This window comes from Amblyraja radiata, chromosome 7 (assembly GCF_010909765.2).
Source record: "Amblyraja radiata isolate CabotCenter1 chromosome 7, sAmbRad1.1.pri, whole genome shotgun sequence".
Lineage (NCBI taxonomy): Eukaryota > Metazoa > Chordata > Chondrichthyes > Rajiformes > Rajidae > Amblyraja > Amblyraja radiata.
In genome coordinates, this window is record NC_045962.1 from 46,526,373 (window position 1) to 46,550,676 (window position 24,304).

General features: G+C 44.8%; 1 protein-coding gene across 3 annotated transcripts in view; it reads right to left on the reverse strand.

The window, feature by feature from the left end:
- mdh1b (malate dehydrogenase 1B) overlaps positions 1–24,304 on the reverse strand; it is a 75,012-nt gene that overhangs the window by 26,721 nt on the left and 23,987 nt on the right. For all 3 annotated transcript variants that reach the window (XM_033024373.1, XM_033024372.1, XM_033024375.1), the window contains 2 exons: positions 19,130–19,271; positions 8,383–8,558 (listed from right to left, as the gene is read on the reverse strand). In XM_033024373.1, coding sequence (XP_032880264.1) covers positions 8,383–8,558; positions 19,130–19,271 — 318 coding nt within the window. The remainder of the gene's footprint in view (positions 1–8,382; positions 8,559–19,129; positions 19,272–24,304) is intronic.

The following is a 24,304-nucleotide window of genomic DNA, read 5'->3' on the forward strand; positions in this document are numbered from 1 at the left end:
TAAAAGTGGCTTTTGTAAAGTTTAAAATGTCAATAACTTGTAAAATATAACATCAATCCGAACAAAACTTTTACATCCCAGGACAATGGTGAGGAAGGTGGGCCAAAAATTGTAACGCTATTGTGTACCGTTTTGGCAGAGTTTTGGATTGTCATGCACTCACACGCATATATACAAACAAACAATTTTAGTAATATACTAGACCAAGTGCACACTCGTTGGGCCTGCTCCCCCAACGCTCCCGTTCCCTACCCGTAGCCTCCACGGGAGGCATGGTCCTCCAACTCAAGCCGCTCCCAAACATAAGATTCCAGCACTCCCCTTGCCTTAGACTTAGACTTAGATTCCTTTATTGTCATTCAGACCTTTCGGTCTGAACTGAAATTCCTCAGAAGTGATCTTAAAAAAAAATTTCAATTGCACTTGCCCTGCGTGTTGCAATACAATTCGCCCTCCCCTGCTAGTCGAGCCATTGTGACGTCAAAAAATTCCAATTAAACTTGCCCTGTGTGTTGCAATAGCTACTCCCCCTGCTAGTCGAGCCATAGAGACGTCATCAGTTGAAGCCGATCGGTTTGAAATTCAAGGTATTTTGATTTTTTTAAACTTTAATCTGTAATTTCGAGAAATAAAGCATAAAATATTCAGTGAAAGTGATCTCTGCCTCGAGGGGGAAAATGTGAATCAGAATATGTAAAAATCTGGTGAAAGTTGGCATTTTTAAAGCTTTAATCGCGAATAACATGTCAAATGTAGGATGAAATCTTAATTGAGGCTGGTCTCTGCTAGCTGAGTCATTGTGACGTCATCATTTGAAGCTGGTGGGTTTATTTTCATAGTCTTTTGATTTTTTTAGACCTAATCAGTAATGTAGAGAATGTCGAGAAATAAAGCATGAATTGTTCAGATAAGGTGGTCCCGGCTTTGACTGGAAAAATGTCAATCGGAATAATGAAAAATGTGATCGTTACCGCATAGTGTTTTTGCAAAGATGTAAATACAACCACATATACACACACACACATATATACATGTACAAGATCAGACTTTTAATAAGTACTAGACCAAGTGCAGACCCGTTGGGTCTGTTCCCGCAACGCGCGGTTGCGAGGGGAGGGGGCGGCCTGAGGCATCACACACACACTAACCAACCTCTCACACACACACTAAACATCCCTCACACACACACACACTAACCACCCCCATTGAAATTATATTAAGAAGGGAGGGAGGAGAGGGGTAGGGCCGCCCAGCAGCCGTCAGAGTGAGCGTCAGCTCCATGGCCTCGCATCCTCGGCGCTTCAGACCCCGAGTACGTGGAGGGGGGGGGAGGGTGCAGTGGGCGGGCGGGCGTGATGCCAATTGAGCCTGCGGGCCGCCAGCGAAGACGGCGAAAAGCAGCGGGGGGACCAGCCGATCTGTGCCTTCCGCCAGCGTGTACGGGGAGGGAGGGGGAAGGGTGGAGTGGGCGGGCGGGCGTGATGCCAAGTGAGCCTGCGGGCCGCCAGCAAGGATGGCGAAAAGTAGCGGGGGGACCAGCTGATCTGTGGGTTCCGCCAGCGTGACAGAGCCGGGCCGGGGGGGGGGGGGGGGGAGGGAGTGGAGAAGTGCCAGGCGGCAGCAGCCGTTATGGCCGCGTGGGGCATGCGATGAGAAGGTGGCCAGCGTGAGGCGAAAACATGAGTGAGGGGGGGGGGAAGGATTTTATTATAAATGTGTACAGAAAAATGACTAAATTTAATGAGGAGTGGATCAGTGAATGTAAAAGTAAAATCGCTAGCGAAATGGTAAAAATCTCGGCGTTTTTGCGTCTGGTTTTCGCGGAGTAACGAATCAAAGGCAAAAATAATGACATACACCCACACACAGAGTTTTTAAAGTATATAGATATGATGATAAATATACGTTAAAGTGTTATAATCCAAAGGGCGACATGTTTGTTAAATAGCAAAAGCATTATGTAGGAGACAGTTCATTGTTCTTTCAACCAATAGATTAAAGCTCGATAAACTAGCCGCATGATGTGACAAAATATTCAAATATTTAAATCATTTATGTGAATTTAAATTCATGTAATACTGTAAATAAATCTGAAATAAAAAGCTGGCATCAATTATGATGATCATGAAATTATTATATTATTGTAAAAAACATAGCGATGTTACAATACCTACCTTCAACGGTGCTGCAGTTCTGCCACTGGCTGTGTACGCGACTTTTGTGCCTTGGGGGGGGAGCGGGATTAAAATGCAGATTTGTACCGCTTCTAGGAGAGGGATTTCCTCGAGCTGCGAGTCGATGAAGAAAAATCGATCGGACTTCCGTTCCCGTTTTAAAAAATTTTTTTAATCGCTGTACAATTTAATAGTTTGATTAAAATAAAAAGCGACTTCTAATGCCCTCAACGCCTACAATGTGACGGATCGCAAGAACGGGACAAAACAAAGGGTATATTTTACATATAATCTTGCTTCTTGGGGAGGCTTTAATCTAATTTTATGTTACGAAAATGTGATTTGGGCCCCATACGATTCGGCAGTGTCTTTCCTGCCGATATTCACCACAAATGCAACGTTCCAATCCAGAATCATCCACTCGCAAGATGATTAAAATTCTCTTTTTTTTTGGACAATCAATAGACAATAGACAATAGGTGCAGGAGTAGGCTATTTGGCCCTTCGAGCCAGCACCGCCATTCAATGTGATCATGGCTGATCATCCCCAATCAGTACCCCGTTCCTACCTTCTCCCCATATCCCCTGACTCCGCTATTTTTAAGAGCCCTATCTAGCTCTCTCTTGAAAGCATCGAGAGAACCTGCCTCCACTGCCCTCTGAGGCAGAGAATTCCACAGACTCACCACTCTCTGTGAGAAAAAGTGTTTCCTTGTCTCCATTCTAAATGGCTTACTCCTTATTCTTAAACTGTGGCCCCTGGTTCTGGACTCCCCCAACATCGGGAACATGTCATAAGAACATCTAAATCGTCTATATTTTGTGCAATTGTATAATCAATATTTTTATACTAAATATACACAACAGCTTTAGCCACATTTATTGTGCAAAAAATAATAATTTTGATTATATTGAAAGTAGCTGTTTCTAGATTAATTTATGGGAATTAAACATTAAGTTCCTTCCATCTGGCATATGTTCATGACAGTGAGATTTAAAAAGCATGTTATATTGTGAATTCTTGTGTGAATGGGATTAATTTGTTATTTGGATACTTAGGCTATTTAAAACAATTATCCTTTTCTTAAGAAATAGAATCTACAGGACATTCTTAATGGAAAAGTAGTGGGCAGAAAGTCATGTCATGCGTGGTTCGAAGAGCAAAAACTTGTAGTTTACAATGCCAAAATTGAAAAGGAGGAAAAACAAGGTGTACAGAGTTGCTTATTGGTTACAATCTGAGGTGTATGATGATGCTATTGATTATGATATGCCAATGTACCAGGTAGCAACTGATCTTCTCCATAAAGACTTGGTCTATTGCTAGAAATTGTAAAGTATTTACCTATCTGTTATGGACTTACAGCATATAATACAATAATATTAAAGTTCAGATCTTGAGAATATCACATTTTTGAATTTTCAAGGCAGTCTGGGTGTTTATTACTATTTCCGTCACAACGGTCAATTTTGTAATTAGCTACAATTAGATAACTAACTAATCTTTTTATAGGCTTTAATTTCAGGTAATCCAAGTAAGATTTTATATTTGTTTCAGAATGTGTCAATCTATAATAACTGAAAATTTCATTCAGTTCTCTTAATTTTTAAGAAAGTTATAGTCTTTTGGCTGTCCTCGATCACAGCTTTTGAGTTAAGTCAATGAAAAAGCAATAGGGAACAAGATGCTAATTTCCAAGTATGAAAATGGCCATAACTTTTTTAATACTGAAGATATGAAAGTGAATTAGGTGTCAAATTAAACGTTTTATTATGCTTTATCTGATGGGATAAATTGTAGACTTGATTTTTTAAATCTCAAAATGTTGTAACATTGCTGTAAAACAGATTTGATTCACCAACGAAAGACACAAACATGCTGGAGTAACTCAGCAGGTCAGGGAGCATCCCTGGAGAACATGAATAGGTGACGTTTAAGGTTGGGACCTTTCTTCAGACTGACAATAGACAATAGGTGCAGGAGTAGGCAATTCAGCCCTTCGAGCCAGCACTTTTAAATTTTGTTATACCATGTGCAATGACAATAAAGAGATTCATTCATTCAATGTGATCATGGCTGATCATGACTTACTGCAGGGGTAGATAAATAGAAAGGTAGAAGAGTGGAGGGACAGGACAAAGCATGTGGGTCATAGGTGAATACAGGCAAGGAGATATTTGATAGGCAAATGGTTGGACAGAGGCCAGAGATAAGTACACACAAAGAGTGTGACCAAATGATCAGAGAGTTGTGAACTGTGTAGCTAGAAAATGGATGAGGTCCAAATTGTTGAGGAAGGAAGATAGAGAGGGAAGGGAGGGGAGAGGTGGGTGCAATGTCAGCCAGGGGCTAGGCTGGGGGGGGGGGGGGGGGGGGGGGGGGGGGAGGGGATCATGTTAAGGATATAAAGAGGAGGAGGGGGCTGTTTTGTAGAGGTTACCTAATGTTGGATAATTAAATTTTCATACTGTTAGGTTGTAAGCTACCTAAGTGGAATATGAGGTGCTGTTCCTCCAGCGTGCATGTGGCCTCATTCTGGCAATGGAGAAAGCCCAGGACTGAAAGGTCAATATGGGAATGGGAAGATGAGTTAAAATAGTTAGCAACTGGGAATTCCCACAGGCCTTGGCGGACCGAGCACAAGAGTTCGGCCAAATGGTCACCGAGTCTGCGCCTGGTCTCGTTGATGTACAGGAGGCCACACTGGAAACACAGGATGCAGTAAATGTGGTTGGAAGGGGTGCATGTGAAGTTATATCTCATCTGGAAAAAATGTTTGGGTCTCTGAATGAAGGCAAGGGAGGAGGTGTTGTATTACCTGGGTTGCAGGGGAAAGTGCCTGTGGTGGGGTGGTTTGGTGGGAAGGGATGAGTGAACAAAGGCATTGCAGAGGGAGTGGTCTCTGCGGAAGGCGGAAAGGGGTAGAGATGGGAAGATGTGACAGCTGGTGGGATCATGTTGGAGGTGCCGAAAATGTCAGAGGATGATGTGTTGGATGTTGGGGATGGTGGGGTAAAAGGTAAGGATAAAAGGTAAAAGGTTTGGGTAACATTCAGGAATGTCTATGCATGTTACGTCATGAATATTACCGAAGAAGGGTCTTGACCCAAAATATAATCTATATATTTTCTCCAGAGATGCTGCTTGACCCACTGAGTTACTCCAGCACTCTGTGACATGTCACCTATCCATGTTATCCAGAGATGCTGCATGACCCACTGAGTTACTCCAGCACTCTGTGAAACGTCACCTATTCATATTCTCCGTAGATGCTGCCTGACCCGCTGAGTTACTCCAGCACTTTGTGTCTATTTTCCCTTCACCCACCTGCCCAAGCCCACCCTCCCCCCTCCTTTCCTATATTCCTTTCCACCCATAAACCTCCCTCTGCCTTTACATTTCACTCCTCTTTCAAATCTGCTCTACTTATCTACGTGCATTTTTCGTCTTAACTTTTTTATCATAGAATGATGCAATGTGGAAACAGGCCATTCAGCCCAACTTGCCCACACTGACCAACATGTCCCATCTACACTAGTCCCACTCACACCCGTTTGGCCCATAGCCATCTAAACCTGTCCTATCCATGTAGGTGTCCAAATGTCTCTTAAACATTTGGATAGTCTCAGCCTTAACCAGCTCCTCTGGCAGCTCGTTCCATACACCCACCACCCTTTGGGTGAAAAAGCTATCTCAGATTCCTGTTAATTTCTGAAATATTGGTCATAAATTTGGTGCAAAATTGCTCCAAAATAAGGCTCAGAAAGCATCTAGAACCCCTGAGCATCGAGGGACTGGCATCGGGAAACTTAACACTTCGTGCTCGTGGTGTGCGCAGCGCGCACATTATTTCACATTAAAATTCTTGTAATCCTATCATGCCACCCCCCTTTTTGAAAAGCTTCGTACGAGCCTGTTGTGTCTACCTTCTATGCACTCTTCCCAACTTAACACTTTTCTTATAACAAATCTGAATTAAATACTCTATAAATGTGGCCTCACCAATGTATTGTACAACTGTAACATAACCTCCCCACTTCTATACTCAGTACTATGACTGATGAAGATCAATGTGCTGAAAGCCTTCTTGACCACCCTATCTAGCTAGTGCAACGCCACTTAAGGAACTATGTACCTGCAATCCTAGATCCCTCTGCTCTACAACACCACTCACAGCCCTGCTATTCACTGGGAATGGGTCAAAGCCCTGGTTTGACTTCCCAAAATGCAACACTTGATACTTATCTGTATTAAACTCCATTAACCATTCCTCAGCCCACCTGCCCGACCAATCAAGATCCTGCTGCAATGTTTCATGGAGACACTAGTGAATCAGTTCACTGCTGCTGCGCAAGAGCATCCACCCACTCTTCTTATCTAAACACTATTAGCATATTATTCTATTCCTTTCTCCTTCTTACATTTATCTTAGTCCATCCACTCAATGACATCATGTATTCAATGCTCTATTCACTCAAGTAACAATGTATGTATCATAATTTTTTAATATAATGAAATAAAGTTACTGATTTCAATTGCTTTTTTTTACAATGAAGAATTATGTTGGTTAATAGTGATCTTGTGAATGATTTTGAAAGACTTGACAGCGATAGAGAGGGTGCAGAGGACCCTCGTGTTTTTGCTTGGGATGGAGGGATTCAAAAGTCAAGAGTGTTTAATTGCCCTATGTACCAAAATAGAATAATGAAATCCTTGCAGCAGCACAACAGGTTTGTAAACACTACTTAATTGACAGGATAATAAAGGAAAAAAAAGTTGTTCAATAAATAAGAAAACACAATATAGTGCAAAACAACACAAAACTCTAAAGTTCCTAGTGCAACCAAGGAAGATCGTAGTTGGTGTTTGTAGTGTTCAATAGCCTGACGGTTGTTGGGAAGAAGCTGTTCCTAAATCTGGAGGTCAAGGTTTTCAGTCTCCTATACCTATTTCCCGATGGCAGGAGTGAAATTAGTGTGGCCAGGTCTCGTTGGCAGGAGTGAAATGAGATCATTGCCGGTGGAGTGAGTCCTTAATGACGCTGGCTGCCTTTTTGAGGCATACCTCCTATAGATCCCCTCAATGGTGAGAAGGTCAGTACCCATGATGGACCGGGCAGTGTCCAGCGCTTTTTGTAATCTCCTTCATTCCTGGGTTTTTGAATTGCCAAGCCAGGCCTTGCTGCAACCAGTCACTTTCAGTTATGAGCAGAGACTGGAGAGAATAGGTCTGATTTCCGTGGTACAAAAAAGGTTAGTTTAAGAGGGGACATGATGGAGGTAATTATAGGAGACACATAAAGAGGGTAGACTGCAGGAGGATGTTTCCCATATCAGAGATAGATAAAACTAAAGGACATAGATTTAGGGTAAGGAGTAAGAGATTTATAGGCCTGTCCCACTTAGGCACAAAAAGTCATGGCGTCTTTCTGATTGCCGCTAAATTTAAAAAACGTTGAAACATTTTTGGCGACAGTGGGTTTGACACCAATGAGCGTAGCTGGACTTCTCCTGACCTAGGTGCTGTCGTAGGTTGTCGCCAGGATGACGTAGCTTGTCGCCGTTTTTTTTGGCGACCTGCTATGACTATGACAGTCACCGGCAGTTGCCTAAAAAATCGCCAAGTGGGACAGGCCCATCAGAGGGAATCTGCGGGAGACGTGAACGCAGAGATTCTGACAGCATTTAAGAAATGTCTAGATGAGTATTTGAATTACCCACGCAAAGAAGACTATGGGTCAAGTGCTGGAAGATGGGATTAATAGGGATGAGTGCCAATGGATGCATGGATGTTGCAGGTCAAATGGCCTATTTCCATGCTATATGACTATGAACTATTTCTTCTCATCCAGTTTTACTGAACTGTTGACCATCATTGGATAATTAGGTGGCACAACAGCAGACAATGCAAGTGCACTACTTGCTGTCCCAACCATCTGTAAAATGTGACCAAAATTGGTAATTAATAGAGGGTGTATTGGCCTTAGCTTGGTTGGATTCCATAGTAGAGTTCAGATTAGCCCCCTACTCTCTCCTCTAATTCCTGCAAGGAAATATAGAAATTAATTGGATAAGGACAGAGGTGCACCAAAATCACTCAGGCTTGTACTGATAAAATAGCTATCTAGATATCCCTGAACGAGTCAGCAGTGCAGAAAAAGAGGAGAAAACTTGAGGAAAATATATATTTAAAAAGTGCATGACTCACCTTTACTGATAACTCCAAGAGACAGTATCTCCCCTGGTGGTGAATCAAAATACCAGTACTGCAAGACTTTATATATTGCATTGGCCAAGGAAAGACCAATAGGACGTATTGCCATCTGCTGAAGTGTTGTTCGGTGAGAATGTACTGCTTCCTGGAACTCGGTCTCTATCCATTCACTGTAAAGTAAAAGTTGAGGCAAAAATAATACATGACACTGGTGTAAAAAATCCCCAATAATTATATCTAACAATCCCAGCCTGGAAGGATAGGGAAGATTCATTAAGTTGATTTCTAGAATTAAGGAATTCTCTTAAGATAAATAAAACCAACTAAATTGACCCAAAACATGGAGACATAAAAGACTACAGATGCTGGAATTTAAACTAAAATAGCCCACTGTTGGGGGAACTCAGCAGGTTAGGCAACATCTGTGATAGAAAATGGACGGACACCATTTTGGGTCAGGACCCATCTTCAGGCCCTAAACTTACTGGATAGAGGAAATGACAGATAACCTTAGAAAAACATGTAAAATTGCATAAGGAGGTGGGTGGGGTGAATGAATGTTTCCCACTGTGGACACTTTCAAGATAAAGATATACTTCTTTAGAATTGAGATGTGTAGGAAAGCACTGCAGATGCTGGTTTAAATCGAAGGTAGACACTGTAAATGACCCAGTCATTTGCATAATGTGGTACAACATAATTTTATTACAGTACACTTCAGCATGTTGTTATAGCTTGTGTAGCGACTATTCGACTCCCGGCATGAGCTGAGTTCTGATAATATAAACTGCATAGTAGGCGGAGCTACTACTAATAAAGCGCTACAATTGGTTAGTGTGAAGTAACCAATCTACATCTGTCCTTGTGGAAATTAAATGAAGCACATCTAAATGCAAACCAATAAGCAGAAACACACTAATACGTAATGGCTAAATAATACAGTACCCGAAACGCTAATAATGCATACAGGGACACATAGATGGTTACACAAAATCTCCATATCTAAGGGGTGGCCTACAGACCTGTCCCACGCGCGCGTGTGGTATAGATCCGCGTCTCCTCCCTTCACCGGGGAAGTGACCGGGGAAGTAACTGGGAACGGTGCCGGAGTCTCGCAGTGGAGGCGGCGAAGGGAGGGACACCATCCGCTGGAGCTCATTGTATACACTGTCGCGCATAGCAAGCTGGATACAGTGTGGTGCTCGGACCACAGGTGTAACATTTGGATCAGTGGCGATATTGTACTTGATGGGCAGCTTTCCAAGCTTGTCGTCAAATAGTTCTTTGTATTGTGAGAGTGTCTGCTGATTGGAGCCCTCAATGGTAGAGATTTGATGGACAGCAGGCCCAAAGGTGACCAAGCCTAGAATCTGGCGTGCGTTGTTGATGCCAAGCAGTGTTGCAGAATCCCCCCAAACAATGAAAAACTGCAGTTTGGGAGCTTGTGACTCTACGTGGCAATTCAGTTCAGTTTCTCCAATTGAGAGCAGTACCTCTCCCCCGTAGGCTCGTAACATAGCCATAGTGTTTGCAATACGTTCGCTATTACGAATTCGTTCAAATTCAGATAAAGACATGACATTACATTTCGCACCAGTGTCAATCTTTGCAAGTGTAGTGTTGTTGTTAAAGAGGACAGAGACTTCAGGGTCAAGTTGCTTGTTAGTGGAAGCAAACAGGGAGTGAATGTCTGGACTGTTATCTTGGTTCGCAGGGAGGAGAGCAGGGGATGACTTCCAGCTCTTGGAATTTGTTATTTTTGAGCTCTGCTGTTGGAATAACTTAAGTCACGCACAGTGATTAAAATCCAAATACTTTATTAGCATTACAGCATGGGTAACTTCACCTTAACACATAACTTGAGACTGAGGGAGAAAGGGAAGAGAAGCTTTCTGTTAAACTAGTGGGCGGAGCTACAAGTAGGGTCATAACATGAGTGACACTGATCTACATCCTCCCTCTTAAAGAATTAAATCTCAGTACAAAACCATTGACTAAATAAGGCATGCATAGCAGTTGATTATAAACTGGAGGAAAGTCAAACATAGCCCGGGTACTTCACGGTGGGCTTGCAAACACGACCAACACGTGTGCGCTAAAAACCATCTTGGTCTTTCCCCACCGGGGACAGAGTCGATGGCTTGACTAGTGACGGAGATTGAACCAGCCTTCCCGGTGATGAAACAGGGGCGTCGCCACTGGCAGAACAGCCGCTCCAGAAATGGGTTGTTGTACTGGTGCAGGCGGATCGATGCCGCTGGATGCGGACAGAAGTACACTTGTACGCTCTGGATAATATGGAGGTGGAGCTGGCTCATTCACAGGCAGGATATGTTGTCTGTTACGCCTGTAGGTGCCGCCATCGGCACTGACCAGATATGAGCGTGGCTCAGAGGCAGTTCCAGAAATTACACCTATACGGTCATGGCCTTAGTCAGTTTGCAAAGAGCTCTGCAAAATGGCGAGCAAGCTTAAAAACTACCCTGCGAGAAGTGGGGCTGCAAAGAAAATCGATGTCAAACATGCGAGACAGCTGCCCTGCCAGCAGCATGTTCGTCATTTCTACTTTTTTTTTTTTTTTTAGTGTTTCCAAATGTGTGCTTTAATGTCTCTTGGTGTGTCTTGTGTGGGGGAGAGGTGAGGGGGGGAAGGGGGAACCACGTTCGGTCGCCTCCTCCACGGAGGAGCGACTTTTTCCATGTCGCCTCCCTTGCGGCCTAACACCATGGATTGGTGCGGCCTTTCCCGGAGTCGGGCCCAGAGCTTCAGCAGTGGGCGCAGTGTGGACTTTTTTCATCGCAAAGCAGGGCAAACCCATGCCGGGGTCGCCAGAAGGTAGTGCTCTGATCGCTGGCCCGCTGGACGCGCATGGAAGTACACTTGTATGGTCTGGATAATACGGAGGTGGAGCTGGCTCATTCACAGGCAGGATATGTTGCCTGTTACGCATGTAGGTGCTACCATCAGCACTGACCAGATATGAGCGTGGCTCAGAGGCAGTTCCAGAAATTACACCTACACAGGCATGGCCTTAGTCAGTTTGAAAACGAACCACCTTGCCCCTTGGTTAATGGTGGCAGCGGCCTACAACATCTTGAAGCCACGGTCTGCGGACCTACAGCGGCAGAGTTGGGGATTCCCAGAGAAGAGCTCCGACCGCCGGCCCACGGCCTACAACACGGCCTACAACCGGCCGATTAGGAAAAGGGGAGATGCAGTGAGACCTGGGTGTCATGGTACACCAGTCATTGAAAGTAGGCATGCAGGTGCAGCAGGCAGTGAAGAAAGTGAATGGTATGTATCAAAGGTATCAAAGGTCAAAGGTATTTTATTAGTCACATTCACATACACCCAGGTGTAGTGAAGTGAAATACTTTTTGCCATTTTCCAGCACACAAAAAAAAAATACAGACATAACACCAATAAGAGTCTTAAACACAAAGAACATCCCCCCACAATGGCTCCCACCATGAGGGAAGGCACAAAGTCCAGTCCCCAACCCCAGTTCACCCATAGTCATGCCCATTGAGGCCTCCACAGTTGCCTCTACGGAGGCCCGATGTTCCAGGCCATTCTCGCCGGGTGATGTCGCTCCGGCGTCGGGAGAGTCCTCCCAGCGGCTTGGGAACCCTGGAACGGTCGCTTCCGCACTGGAGGCCGCGGCTTCCGAAACCAACAAGGCCGGTTGGAGCTCCACAACTGGCGATCTCATCTAGAGATCCCAGGCTCCCGGTGTAAAGTTCAGCGCCGCTGCCCGCAGCTGGTCGCTCCACAGTCCCGCAGCTCCACGATGTTTTACCCGGCGGTCTCAGCTCACCGGAGCTCCAGCGCGGCGACCGGGGCAAGGCATCGCCCACTCCGCGATAGCGCTCCAGCGCTGTGCCGCCGCCGAAGCCGAGGTTCTGGGCGGTCCCCGACTGGAAACGCCCCTCTGGCCCGCTGGTAGGCCGCGAGGACGGGTCGAAGCTGCAGCCCGGAGAAAAGCCGCCTATCCGACCAGGTAGGGACCCTGAAAGATAGTTTCCCCCCCCCCACCCCCCACATAAAAAAGTCTAGACCTCCAAACAAAACACTTAACTAACTAAAATAAAAAATAAAAAGATGAAGAGACAGTCAGCTGCTGGCTGGGCAGCCATGCACAGGACAGCGCCCCCTGACTTTAGCTTTCATAGCAAAAGGATTTGAGTATAGGAGCAGGGAGGTTCTACTGCAGTTGTACAGGGTCTTGGTGAGACCACACCTGGAGTATTGCGTACAGTTTTGGTCTCCAAATCTGAGGAAGGACATTATTGACATAGAGGGAGTGCAGAGAATGTTCACCAGACTGATTCCTGGGATGTCAGGACTGTCTTATGAAGAAAGACTGGATAGACTTGGTTTATACTCTCTAGAATTTAGGAGATTGAGAGAGGATCTTATAGAAACTTACAGAATTCTTAGGGGGTTGGACATGCTAGATGCAGGAGGATTATTCCCGATGTTGGGGAAGTCCAGGACAAGTGGTCACAGCTTAAAGATAAGGGGGAAATCCTTTAAAACCGAGATGAGAAAAACTTTTTTCACACAGAGAGTGGTGACTCTCTGGAACTCTCTGCCACAGAGGGTAGTTGAGGCCAGTTCATTGGCTATATTTAAGAGGGAGTTAGATGTGGCCCTTGTGGCTAAGGGGATCAGAAGGTATGGAGAGAAGGCAGGTACGGGATACTGAGTTGGATGATCAGCCATGATCATATTGAATGGCGGTGCAGGCTCGAAGGGCCGAATGGCCTACTCCTGCACCTAATTTCTATGTTTCTATGTTTCTATCTTGAAGCCGCGATCTGCGGAGCTTCTAGCCGCTGGTGTGGCGTTCGGAGCCTGGGACCCCTTGCTAGGGATCGCCGGAAAAGCTCTGACCGCCGGCCTGCGGCCTACAACATCTTGAAGCCGCGGTCTCCGGTAGAGAAGCGCCAATTCGTGACTTACCTTCCAGACAGGAGATGGCCTGTACATCTGGCCGCCCACAGCGGCGACTGTGGAGGTTTATGGTACCGACCACGGGGGAACAATGGAGGACTGACTGTATATTATGCCTTCCACCACAGTGAAGAATGCTGTAGTGAATGTTGGTGTTAAATTTTTATTGTGTATTGTGTGTTCTTTTTAATTTTACCGCTGCTGGCAAATTTATCTCACTGCGCTTTATTGTGTATGTGATGAATAAATCTGTTTGATTGATTGACTGATTGATCCAGAATACGAATCGACAAGTACCAGGTATTGCTTGCCATGCCATTCAAATATGTCAGTTGCCACTGTAGACCACAGGAGGGCAGGAGCCGGATGTGAGGGAAGTGGTTGCTTTTGTTGATGAGGTGCCAAACTGTTACACACTGCACAGGACGCCACATTCTCATTGATGTATTCAGCCATACCAGGCCAGTAAAACATGTTTTTTGCCCTTTGGACGGTGGCTTCAGTGCCTGGGTGCCCTGCATGGACAGCGTTAAAATACTTGCAGTGCAGCGAAGAAGGGACCACAGCCTTATGGCCTTTTACAATAATGCCATCATGCAGCACAAGCTCATCATGGACAGCAAAGAAAGGCCGAACTGGCAGCGGAACATTGTAGTGTTTGTCTGGCCAGCCGCGCTTAATGACGGAGGCGAGCGACCGTAAGGTACTATCAGCAGCAGTGTGGGCAACCAAGTCTTCCACAAAGGACGAGGGAATAAAGGACAGTCATTAAGATAAAGTCATCATCCGGTAAGGACGGCCCCTCACAGGTCTTTCGGGGTGCACGCGAGAGTGTCAGCCAGGTGCATATCCTTACCACGTTTGTATGTCAGAACAATGTCATATTTTTGAAGTTGCAGCAGCATCCGCTGTAGGCGCCCTGGAGAGGCATGAATCGGTTTGTTAAAGATGCCGACCAGAGGTCAGTGGTCAGTTTCAATTGCGACCGTATGTCTGAAGATAAAGTCATTAAATTTCCTGCAGGCGAAAACAACTGCTTGCAGCTCTTTTTCAATTTGGGCATATCGTTGTTCTGTGTCAGTCATAGTGCGCGAGGCGTAAGCAACAGGCTTATTGCCGCTACAGTCATTCTGAAGACATGCTGCGCCAAGTCCGTGTTGTGAAGCGTCACAAGTCAGTGTGACCGGTTATTTAGGATCAAAATAAGCGAGAGTAGGAGCACAAGACATCTGCTGCTCAAGAGTGTCGAACGCCCTCTGCTGTTGCTCGTGCCAGACCCAAGCAGTGTCTTTGTAGGTAAGCTGGCGCAACGGGGCTGATATTTCACTGAATTCTGGAATAAATTTATTCAAGTACTTAACCATGCCAAGGAATCTCTGCAGACCAAGCACGTCTGTGGGTGCTGGGAGCTCGTTGATGGCACTGGTTTATGCCAGGTCACTTTTTAGGCCGTTCTTAGTGAACATATGGCCTATGTATTTCACCTCACTTACCCTGAAGTTGCTTTTTTGTGGGTTTAGCTTGAGGTTGATGGCCTTGGCGCCATCCAGGACCTTTGTGAGATTAACATCGTGTTCTTCGATAGTTCGTCCAGCAACAAGGATGTCATCCACCACAATGGAACATGGGTAACCTGCAAACAACTGCTCCATAGCTTGTTGAAATACTACACTAGCAGAGCTTATGCCAAAAGGCATGCAAAGAAATCTGTATCGCCCGAACGGTGTGCTGAAGGTGGTTAACTTAGAGGAGTTGTGTTCCAGTGATATCTGCCAGAATGAACTCTTGGCATCTAGTACAGTGAATACAGTTGCTTCAGCCATCTGCGCTGCAATCTCGTCCACAGTGCACATGGGATAGTGAGGTCGTTTAATGGCTGTGTTTAAGTCCTTAGGATTGATACAAATCCGTATTTTGTCTTTAGTTTTGTATTGTGTCAGGATTTGTTGGGTAAAGTCGCAGTTTGTAGTCAGATGACAAACAGAAGGGCTGAAAGAGACAAGTTCCAGTTCGCGACAAGCGTTGACACCCAGCAGGGATGGCACATCCTCACGAACAACATAGAAACTCAGGTTGTGGACACGTGAGGTAAGACAGTAGCATAACTCGACTTGACCGATAGGGTGCACTGGACCTCCTGCAAATGGGAGAAGGGAGAAGGGAGAAGGGAGGCAGCCTCTGTTTTTCGTATCTGTGACAGTCTCTGTTTTTCGTATCTTTTTCAACACAGCTCGATGCATGACATTACACCTAGTCCCTGTGTCAACTTTCATATAAACATTCTTGCCATTAATGAGCAAAGCAACCTTGGTATCTAGTTGTTTGTGCAGTAAATCAGACAAGGAGTGAACATCCAAGTCAAAATCTTCGCTAGCAGCCTGCAAATCCGTGGGAGCTGGTTGAGAGTATTCCAAGAACAGGTTCTCATGGTCGAGTGAAATAACAGATTGTCTTGTTTGAACTCTGTTGCTACGCGAGCGGCAGTATCTGAAGAAATTGTTCCTTTTGTTACAAAAACAACATAATTTTCTATATGCAGGGCAACGGTCACGAGCTGCAGCATGCGAACCCCCACAGTTAAAACAATTGTCTATTAGTTGAACAATAGAGCTGTCGGGCACTTGAGGAGAACGGCGAGAGAATTGATAAGACATGCCGGTAACATTAATTCCACGAGTGCCCTAAAGATTTTGTATGGGCGTCAGCCATTTAGGCAATGCGGCAGAGGTTTTCAGCAGTCTCTAGAGTGAGCTCAGCATCTCGCAGTAACTCGTCGCGTAATTTATCATTACAGACACCATAGACCAGATGGTCACGGACTAGGCTGTCATTTATATCTCTGAAATCGCATCGACTGGCAATGTGCTTGAAAGCACTAACATACATTTCGACAGGTTCACTCTGTCTCTGGCTTCGAGAAAAGAACAAATGCCTCTACATAACTAAGTTAGTTCTTAACTCACATAGCTGTCGGAATTTACGTACTAGGCAGTCAGCGTCCCAGACAGATTCAGCCGGAGCGATCTGGACACCAGCCGGGTCAAATCTAACCGGTTCATAATGAAATTTTCTGGCACGTTGAGCAGCTTCTGTGCTTGCTATATTAAGAAGAATTGAAGCTCGAACACCTGGAGCAGCAGCAGGGTGAGCTGCTTCAATGTAGTTTGAGAAATCTTCTTCAAATATACACCACCGTTCTGCAAGGTCTTTGTCAAACCCCAGGATCTCTGGTTTTCTGAGAGCAGAAGCCATAGTATTATATAAACCGGAGAAAACAACAAACTAAAATAAAAGCAATATAATTAGGCAAGGAGTGAGTCCGAGTATTCTGACACCATGTTGAGCTCTGCTGTTGGAATAACTTAAGTCACAGTGATTAAGATCCAAAGACTTTATTAGCATTACAGCATAGGTAACTTCATCTTAACACATAACTCGAGACTGAGGGAGAAAGGGAAGAGAAGCTTTCTGTTATACTAGTGGGCGGAGCTACAAGTATGACTCATAACAAGAGTGACACTGATCTACAGTTATCAGTTGGTTCATGTTTTAACAGGTGGATACTTTGTCTTGGGAACGAACGAGCCATGCGAAAATGACAACATTTCATGAAGTGGTTACATTTCTTACAGTAGCGGAAAATTTTACCGTAAGCAGCGCAGTATTCGCGACCTGGAGCGTGGGAGCTGTAACAGTTGGGGCACCGTTCAATAGATCTCTGAGGCTGAGATGGGTGGGTTGTGAACACCCGTTATGATACGAGGTGTCGGTAGCATTAACATTGAACTGGGATCATGGCCCAGAGCCCAAAGACTTTGTGTGGGAAATCGCAACTTCAGCGATTCTGCAAGCATGTTCAGCTCGGTCCAAAATCAATTCAGTATCGCGAAGCAATTCGTCTCGTACCTTGTCACTGAGTAAACGACCTACCAGTTTGTCACGGATGAGATTTTCACATAAATCTCCGAAACGGCAGCGTGCAGCCATGTGTTTCAAATCAATGAGGAAGTTTTCAATATGTTCCCCTTGTGAGCAAAAAACGTAGTATGTTCAATTTTGCAGTTGGCTCGAAGGTCGCATAGCTGTCTGAATTTAGTGAGCAGGACTGCAGGGTCATTCATAGTTTTAGCAGGCACTACAACCTGGTTGTTGTGATCCATAACAGCAGGTGCATAGTTAAAACGCTCTGCACGCTTCATTGCTGCAGGGCCAGCAACATTAAGTAGTATAGAGGCACGCACGTCAGGTGCAGTGTTGCGATGAGCAGCACAAATGTAATGGTTGTAGTTGCGTTCAAAGATGCGCCAACGTTCAGCGATGTCCGAGCCAAAGATCAGAGGATCTGAACAGTGAAGCAAGCTAGCCATGGTAGCGATAGCGAGTGTACAAACAAAATAGGTGGACAAAATAAAAACTGATATACTTAAACGCGGAGTGGGTGGCAACCACTTCTTGACACCATGTAAAGAGGTGCAGAGGTGTTCGTTGGTATCATTTAAAAATAAATTGGATAGGCATATGGATGAGAAGGGAATGGAGGGTTATGGTATGAGTGCAGGCAGGTGGGACTAAGGGAAAAAAGTTGTTCGGCACTGACTTGTAGGGCCGAGATGGCCTGTTTCCGTGCTGTAATTGTTATATGTTATATGTTATATGTTAAATGACCCAGTCATTTGCATAATGTGGTACAACATAATTTTATTAAAGGTCACTTACAGTACACTTCAGCATGTTGTTATAGCTCGTGTAGCAACTATTCAACTGCCAGCATGAGCTTAATTCTGATAATATAAACCGCATAGTAGGCGGAGCTTCTAATAAAGCACTACAATTGGTTAGTGTGAAGTAACCAATCTACAGACACAAAATGCTGGAGTAACTCAGCGGGACAGGCAGCATCTCTGAAGAGAAGGAATGGGTGACGATTCGGGTCGAGACACTTCTTCAGACTGATGTCAGGGGAGTGGGCAGAACAGAGATAGAATGTAGTTGGAGACAGTAAGATTGGTGGGAGAACTAGGAAGGGGGAGGGGATGGGGAGAGGGGGAAAGCAAGGGCTATTTGAAGTTAGAGAGGTCAATGTTCATACCGCTGGGGCATAAGCTACCCAACCAAAATATGAGGTGCTGTTCCTCCAATTTGCGCTTAGCCTCACTCTGAAAACAGAGGCCCAGGACAGAAAGGTCAGATTGGTAATGGGAGGGGGAGCTGAGCAACCGGGAGATTAGGTCGGTTAAGGCGGACTAAGCGGAGGTGTTCAGCGAAACGATCGCTAAGTCTGCGCTTGGTCTCGCCGATGTCCAGAAGTTGATACCTGGAACAGTGAATACAGTAAAAGAGGTTGGATGAGGTGCAAGTGAACCTCTGCCTCATCTGAAAAGACTGTTGTGATCCTTGGATGGAGTTGACAGGAGGTAAAGGGACAGGTGTTGCATCTCCTGCAGATGCAGGTGAAAGAATATATTAAATATATTCAAATCCAAGATGTTTTTTGGATTGCATGAGAATCAAGGTTTATGGGAATAGTCAGTAAAATAGAATTTAGGCCAGCCAAGATGATCTAATAGTATGCCGAAGTAAGTCTAAGTGGCTGTATATCCTAGCCTTCCTCCTATTCCATATATTATTCTGCTGTCTAAGGGAAAATAGAACACATGATTAAGATTTAAATTACTAAAAAAATATTTAAATCATTATTGTACAATCCTACTGCCACAATTATATCTAGTAGTTCAACAGAAAAGATTCAGTGCAGACCTATTCTCTATCAAGAATGTTTCCTTACCTATCATTGATTACCTCCATTACAGAGTGTGAAAAATCAGCTGGACACCAGACTGCGTTTTCGTATCGATGAACACGTGCTCTGTGCAGGTCAATGTAAGTAGTTCTGCCAATGTTTCCCCAAACAATTACACTTTTCACGTCTATAGAACCAGAAGGTTATTGGGGGAATGGAGGATAAAATATATTAATTATGTCCATAAACAAATACTTGGCTACATATAGTATATATATATATATTATCAGAATTAAATTTAAAGCTAAAACTCAAAGATAAGGAAGGCACAGTGGCGCAGCAGTAGAGTTGCTGCCTTAAAGTGGCAGAAACATGGGTTCAATCCTGACTACGGGTGCTTGCTTGTGCGGAGCTTGTACGTTCTCCCCGTGACCCGTGTAGGTTTTCTCCGGGATCTCTGGTTTCCTCCCACACTCCAAAGACATACTGGTTTGTAGGCTAATTGGCTTGGTATAATTGTAAAATGTCATAGTGAGTGTCGGATAGCGTTAGTGTGTTGGAATCGCTGGTCAGCGCGGGCTCTGTGGGCCAACGGACCTGTTTCTGCGCTATATCCCTAAACTAATATAAAATAAATAATACCAATTAAATAATTATGCTAATCTAAAGCGGCCGATGTTCTAATTTATCAGTACCTAAATTATTGGACATTTTGAAACATATCAACTCTTAAGAAACAAAGCAGTCCTTGCCTCCATGCAGTAAGTGTTAGATAAGCATGGACTGAGAAGTGACAATTAACATTCATGCCACACAAGTGTCAGCAATGACCATTTACCAAAAGAAAATGACTAACTACCTATCCTTGACATTCAGTGGCATTATCACTGCACAGTCCTGAGGATCGTCATTGATAAGAAATGCAAGTGGACTAGCTACATGAATAACATGTCTAACAGAGCAGGGGAGGAGCTAGGTATCATGTGGCAAATGATTCATCACCTCACATGCAAGACCTTTTCCAAAAGTTCCAGTCCAAATGCACATAGGAAGCTCAGCACCATCTAGGACAATACAGCCTGCATTTTAGCATTCCATCAATCACCCTAAAGCCCCTGTCCCACTTAGGAAACCTGAACGGAAACCTCTGGTGATGTTGCGCCCCACCCAAGGTTTCCGTGAGGTTCCCGGAGGTTTTGGTCACTCTCCCTAATGGTCGAAAGTGGTTTCCGCGTAGACGAGGCTTCTTCTATGTTCCTGCGATTATTTCAACAAATTCAAAACCGGCCTTGACTAAAAATAGGTTGCCGTTTGGTCGAAGCCAGTGGAGTGGGGTTGCTATTTACTTACAGGCAGTCAAAGGCAATCTCCTTCGCTGACCAGCCATTTTGATTGGCTCATTGGAATTTTCAGCAAAGATTCAGCAAGGATCTTTGGTTTTCAGGACCTAGAAGTTCCGCCGGAAGGTAAAATGCCCACTAACTTTATTAAACTTCTTAAAACTGTCCCCACTCCTTCTCCCCCCCCCTTATCTCCCCTTCTCTTCTCCTTCTCTCCCCTTCTCTCCCTCCCTCATGCGCTCTCTAAAGGACTTACCATGCTCTGTGGCAGCCGTATACCTTCCTCTTCATTGCGCAGATAGCACTCCTCCGCTGTCCCTGGCACCCACCTTCGCGATGTGTTTGTGTGTGTGTGTGTGCGGTCGGTAGCAAAGATCCTGCAGGATCTATGGGCAGTAGATGCAGCTCACGCTTCGGTGGAGGCTTTCCAGGCGAGTGACCAAAACCTCTGGCGACTCATGGAAACCTTGGGTGGGGTGCAAGGTCACCAGAGGTTTACATTCAGGTTTCCTAAGTGGGACAGGGGCATAAGCCTTCCCTCCCTTTACCAACTTCTTACCATATCATCAGTTGTTTGCTTTTTGATTAAGTTTATCTCGTTGAAGCCCTCAATCATTTTATGCCTGTATCTGTTTCACAGGGCCGGTGCTAGGAATTGCGGGGCCCAATTAGAAAACTGATGGCGGGGCCCCTACTCTCAGGGCCGGCCTTAGGGGGTGCGGGGCCCAATTGGGAACAATTTTGGTGAACCCCAGATTCCCAGCCAAGGTGTGTCAGCCCAGTTATTTAGTATATATTATGAAATTGTACACTAGGGTGTGATGGATTCTACACTGTGTGAATCTCTCCCGCTCCCTCCCGTTTGCCTGTCAGTAGCTCCGCTGCTTCCAACCTTTACCGTAGCAGCTAATTACCATTAAACTGCATTATGTGATTGGACACAATGCCCTTGGAGACAGCGGCTGATTGGACGGGAGGAGATCTATTTGTGATTGGACGGGAATTTTAAAGCAAGCCAGTTGGTGATTGGATGCAACCCCCTTAGAGACAACGATTGATTGGCCGCCAAACAAAATTGTCAAATGTGTAACAAAAATCGCGGGTCGGTGCGAACTCAGTAGATCTGGTTGTATCTCCAAACTAATCTGGTTGTATCAACCAGACTATCTGGTTGTATCTCCAAACTAAACAGTATAACATGCAGGTACTTTCATTTAAAATTCAGTGATTATTTCACATGATTTCTCACTGTGTAAAGCTCAATATCGGACCAATTTCTGTTTAACACGTTTGGTCTGCCGTGAGCATTTTTCTCTCCCAAAATAGTTCACATCTAGCAAACCGATCAACGAACCAGACAGCAGTTGGACGCAGTCATAGAACCATAGACAATAGGTGCGGGAGTAGACCATTTGGCCCTTCGAGCCTGCACAGCCATTCAATATGATCATGGCTGATCATCCAACTCAGTATCCTGTACCTGCCTTCTCTCCGTACCCCCTGATTCCTTTAGCCACAAGGGCCACATCTAACTCCCTCTTAAATATAGCCAACGAACTGGCCTCAACTACATTCTGTGCCAGAGAATTCCAGAGATTCACCACTCTCTGTGTAAAAAATGTTTTTCTCATCTCAGTCCTAAAAGATTTCCCCTTTATCCTTAAACTGTGACCCCTTGTTTTGGACTTCCCCAACATCGGGAACAATCTTCCTGCATCTAGCCTGTCCAACTCCTTAAGAATTTTGTAAGTTTCTATAAGATCCCCCTCAATCTTCTAAATTTTAGCGAGTGCAAGCCGAGTCTATCCAGTCTTTCTTCATATGAAAGTCCTGACATCACAGGAATCAGTCTGGTGAACCTTCTCTGTACTCCCTCTATGGCAAGAATGTCTTTCCTCAGATTAGGAGACCAAAACTGTATGCAATACTCCTGGTGTGGTCTCACCAAGACCCTGTACAACTGCAGTAGAACCTCCCTGCTCCTATACTCAAATCATTTTGCTATGAATGCTAACATACCATTCGCTTTCTTCACTGCCTGCTGCACCTGCATGCCTACTTTCAATGACTGGTGTACCATGACACCCAGGTCTCGTTGCATCTCCCCTTTGCCTAATCGGCCACCATTCAGATAAAAGTCTACTTTCCTGTTTTTGCCACCAAAGTGGGTAACCTCACATTTATCCACATTATACTGCATCTGCCATGCATTTGCCCACTCACCCAGCCTATACAAGTCACCTTGTAGCCTCCTAATTTAGAGGGGTTTAAACGGTTTAGAGATGTTTAGAGGGCTTCAGATAGGTTTAGAAGTGTTCAGAAGTGTTGTAGAGGGAAATATGGGGGGGGGGGGGAGCGAAAAGACGGGGTTTAGAGGTGTTCAGAGGGTCCCAGAGGGGTTTAGAGACGTTATAAGCCCCCCGTGAGAAATTGTATTTCTCTGAAATTGAAGATAGACATAAAGCTGGAGTAACTCAGCAGGACAGGCAGCGCAGCGACTCTGGAGAGAAGACCCTTCTTCAGACTGAATTGAACTCTCGTCGGTGAGAGTACTTGTGATTGTCTGAAGACGGGTCTCGACCAGAAACGCAACCCCCTCCCCAGAGCCGCTGCCCGTCCCGCTGAGCCACCTTCAACTTCAGAGCCAAACAAAAAACACTCAGTGCTGGAGGAACTCAGCGGTCAAGGCGGCTGCCTCACCCGCTGGGTTTCTCCAGCATTTTTGTCTACCGCTAAACGTCAATGATTCCGGGAATGCTGAGGAGACAGGGTGATAGAGAGGGAGTGGGAGAGCTAGAGAGAGACGAGATGGTGAGCGGGAGAGAGAGAAGGAGGGAGAGAGAGAGAGAGCAAAACACAGAGAGACACAACGTGGGTCGGTAGGTGAATGACTAACCTGCCCACCAGGAAGAAGCCCCTTCTCGCGGTCCGGGGCCCTCACTCATGATGGTGAGTTTAAAGAAATTCTCAATGTGTCATCGATCTACATTCCTCAGTAAATGTAATTGTGTTTTAAACAAGTATTTATGACGCCGCGTGAATTTTATACAAAGGAACACGGCGTCATTAATACTCATTCAAAACACAATAACATTTACTGAGGAATGTGGATGGATGCAGATTGATATAACAACTTGTTAACAACTTCATGTTAAGAAGTGCTAACAGTACTAGTTAACAAATCGTTTGTGTCTGATGGCCGTGCAGCGGTTGTTATACATGGTCTAAAAAAAAATCCGCATGGCGAATTAAAAAATATAATCTTTATTTAACAAAGAGAATTCGTATTTCCGTACGAAATACGGAACATTAGTGCGGGGCCCCCATTAGGCGCGGGGCCCAATTTGGGGCAATCGGTCAAATCGGCTTAAAACCGGCCCTGCTGTTTCATATTTGATCTCTCCTACATTCCACCCTGTAATAGACTTTCCCATTTAATTTTCTCTTCCCTTGCCTCCTCTTCCAATGCATCTTAAAACATTCATTTCCAAACAACCTGAAACAGAGGGCTGAGCTAGGCTTCACCAGACCTTAAGTCTTTTAAGGACACATCAATCCAGCTCTTGCATTTATCTGCTGGATCCATTGCACTGCCCTCCACCACACTGCCACTCTGCGAGGTGGAGTGGCTATGAGTGGTGAAGTCCTCAGAGAGCAGAACCTGAGACCTTGTTTTTTCAGAATGGCCTGATTGGCATTTTCAAAGTGTTTAAAAAAGTTTAAATACTTAAAAAAATTAAATTTTAAACTTTTCAATATTTAATTTAGCTAAAAATGTAAATATTTATATAACTGTAAATATTCATAGTTTAATGATGGAAAAATAAGCTTACGTCAACAATTCTATTCAAATTACATTAATTGATAACTGAGATGCGAC